Here is a 2,559-nt window from a genome sequence, read left to right as displayed (position 1 = left end):
ATAATTTATACTACACACTGCCTAATTTAATCATATATATTATATAAATGTTCATAATTTTTATTAGAGAATAACAACCGATATAAAGAAAATAAAGCTGTTAAAAATAGAAAAAACTGGATTGTAGATCATTTATTTGATGCTAATGAACTTACTTGTTCATGTGGGTTAAGCATCTGTTCCTCGAAACAGAAGCATTGTATTTTATTAAAGTATTGTCCTACTTCGAATGGTAAAACATTATATGTGGATATTCCTACAATTTGAGTGTCAGTTGGATTTGTGGCTGTGTAAAATGCTAAAGCCGTTTCTCCAGGAACAACTGTAATCTCCTTTTGCTGCGGTTTGAAGTTCCATTGCATTGACGACGCAACATCCGCATTGAACATAATTTTGATCTTTTTGTTTTTAAAAGGTTTCATCGTGGACACTTTACTAGCGTCATGACCAGTTGATAATGTTCCACCATAACTATATGACTATAGAACAAAAAGAAAATTCAATATAAAATAAATATAAGATAAATTCGCATTACATTGGATTAATATATACTAAAAGCTATTTTATATAAAGTATCTATATGTAGTGGCATAATATAATCAACTTTGACAATAAAATAATGTATATCTTATTGAATAATGTGATAGTATTGAATATTTGATCGTTTAAAATATTTATGTTATGTATGCTATTTATAAAGGAGAAGAAATGTATGAGTGAGAATGTAAAAAATTAAAAATGTTTAATATAAACTAAGTCCCCCAGTTTTTAGGCCAATCAATAAAGTTTAAATATTTATTATGCTCTTATATTTAACTTTGCCAATTACATGCACAGCTTTATTATATTATTATATTATTAATTAAACAGCTTTTGTATATATTACTCTAATCTAATGTAATGCAATGATAGAATTTGCTAATATAAATGATATTCAATTTATTAAAGTAATAATGAAATTAAGCTTGAATTAAATAATATAAAATAATCCTTAAAGAACCACAACTGCACCTGACAAAACATTCTGTACAAAGGCACTGCAGAATAACTTAAACCAACTACTAGAATTCCGACTCCAGACCAATAAAAGGCAGTAGAACGTAATTTCTTTCGGAACGTGTTGTCAGAATGGTCTTTCATTAAATTTCGCGATACGCTGGTGTGTATTTGCCTCACGCATGTTCGTGTCAACAATCGACAGATGTTTAGATACATCTCTTTAGAATTTCTCTATTCTGTTCTGTCAATTCAAAACAAGAGACTAACCTAAATACAACTTTTTATATATTCGCCGTTAAAAATTAAATTCTTCTCGAAAGCATAATGACATGAAACGATAGATCGAGAACAATTTTCTCAGCAATACATTCGATCTATTATAATATTATTACGAAGTTCCGATAAAATTTTTAATATAATACAACTGCCCGGTGCCGTGTGTCACATGAGACTCCATATTGCTCATTTGTTCCACCGATTGCGAATGTTTTAAGTTGGTAACCAATCTGATTTCACTATATTGGTAACATTGAGCAATTTCAAATCGGCACCTGACACCAGCTACGTTTACAGATTTATTATATATACGTTTACATCAGCTACGTTTACACCTGAAATAGGTCGCCTATGATGTTTCAAAGCAATTGTGGTGAGATTTTGACTACAGCCATAGAATACAGGAATTATACAAATTACTAATTTATTTTAATTGGTATTATATTTTTAACATTATGCTTAGAATGCAACAAAAGTTATATTGCATTGAATATAATTTATCTATTTTTTTGGATTAAATGAATGAAAAATAACACGTATGAATTGACAAAATTCAGTAATTCAAAAGTAATGTAATAAAAAAAAATAGCAAGGCATCAATCTTTTGTTAAAAATATTAACTTGTGTACATTGCGCGAATTTTGTATAACATAAAGTTCCCGGGAAAAAAATGTACACATATAATATTGTATATATAATTATATAAAATATCCATATATATGTATAATATTTTTTCCCCGGTTATATACAAACTAATAATCATTTAATGTAACAATTAAACTAAGATATTCATGAGCTGTGTGAATGCGTAATGAATCCAGTGTAAGAAATAAAGCAAAACCCGTGCAATAATGCCCATTTATCGGAGAACAGGTGTAAAGAATATATTATTTTATTTACTTTGTAATATGTTAATATTTCGACAGTTAAATAAATGATCGGTGCGCGGCCATGGGGATTGTTTTGGCGCGGAAAGACGGGCGGGCGATGCGTCACGTTTACGCGAAGTTATTTCCGTTTACTGCGCAATTATTCCATTACCGAAGCTTGTACAGGCAGGTAACCATGTCGCGTGTTACTCTTGTTCATATTTCTTTTTAAAATATATTATAACAATCGCAATAAAGCCAGATAATACGAAATGTACCTTATTAGATTTCAAAAATTTACTTAAAAAATTGAATAAGAAATATAAGTTAGAAAAAGTTTTCTAAAATAATAAATACTAAATAATTGTTTAATTTTTTTATTTAAAATACATATTTTAAATAAAATTGTTTTTAA

The 2,559-nt window shown here is 28.4% G+C and overlaps 1 protein-coding gene across 1 annotated transcript in view; it reads right to left on the bottom strand.

Annotated features, from left to right (window-relative positions):
• The window catches only part of LOC108694026 (cytochrome c oxidase assembly protein COX11, mitochondrial), a 1,737-nt gene extending 275 nt beyond the window's left edge, over window positions 1-1,462 (bottom strand). Inside the window, 2 exon segments of the mRNA XM_018203268.1 lie at window positions 92-479; window positions 1,012-1,462. Coding sequence (XP_018058757.1) covers window positions 92-479; window positions 1,012-1,215 — 592 coding nt within the window. The 5' untranslated portion in view covers window positions 1,216-1,462.
• Window positions 1,463-2,559: the final 1,097 nt, after the last annotated feature.

Source organism: Atta colombica, unplaced genomic scaffold, assembly GCF_001594045.1.
Source record: "Atta colombica isolate Treedump-2 unplaced genomic scaffold, Acol1.0 scaffold112, whole genome shotgun sequence".
NCBI lineage: Eukaryota > Metazoa > Arthropoda > Insecta > Hymenoptera > Formicidae > Atta > Atta colombica.
Note: the sequence above shows the minus strand (reverse complement) of the source record. Positions and strands in the feature narration are given on the sequence as shown.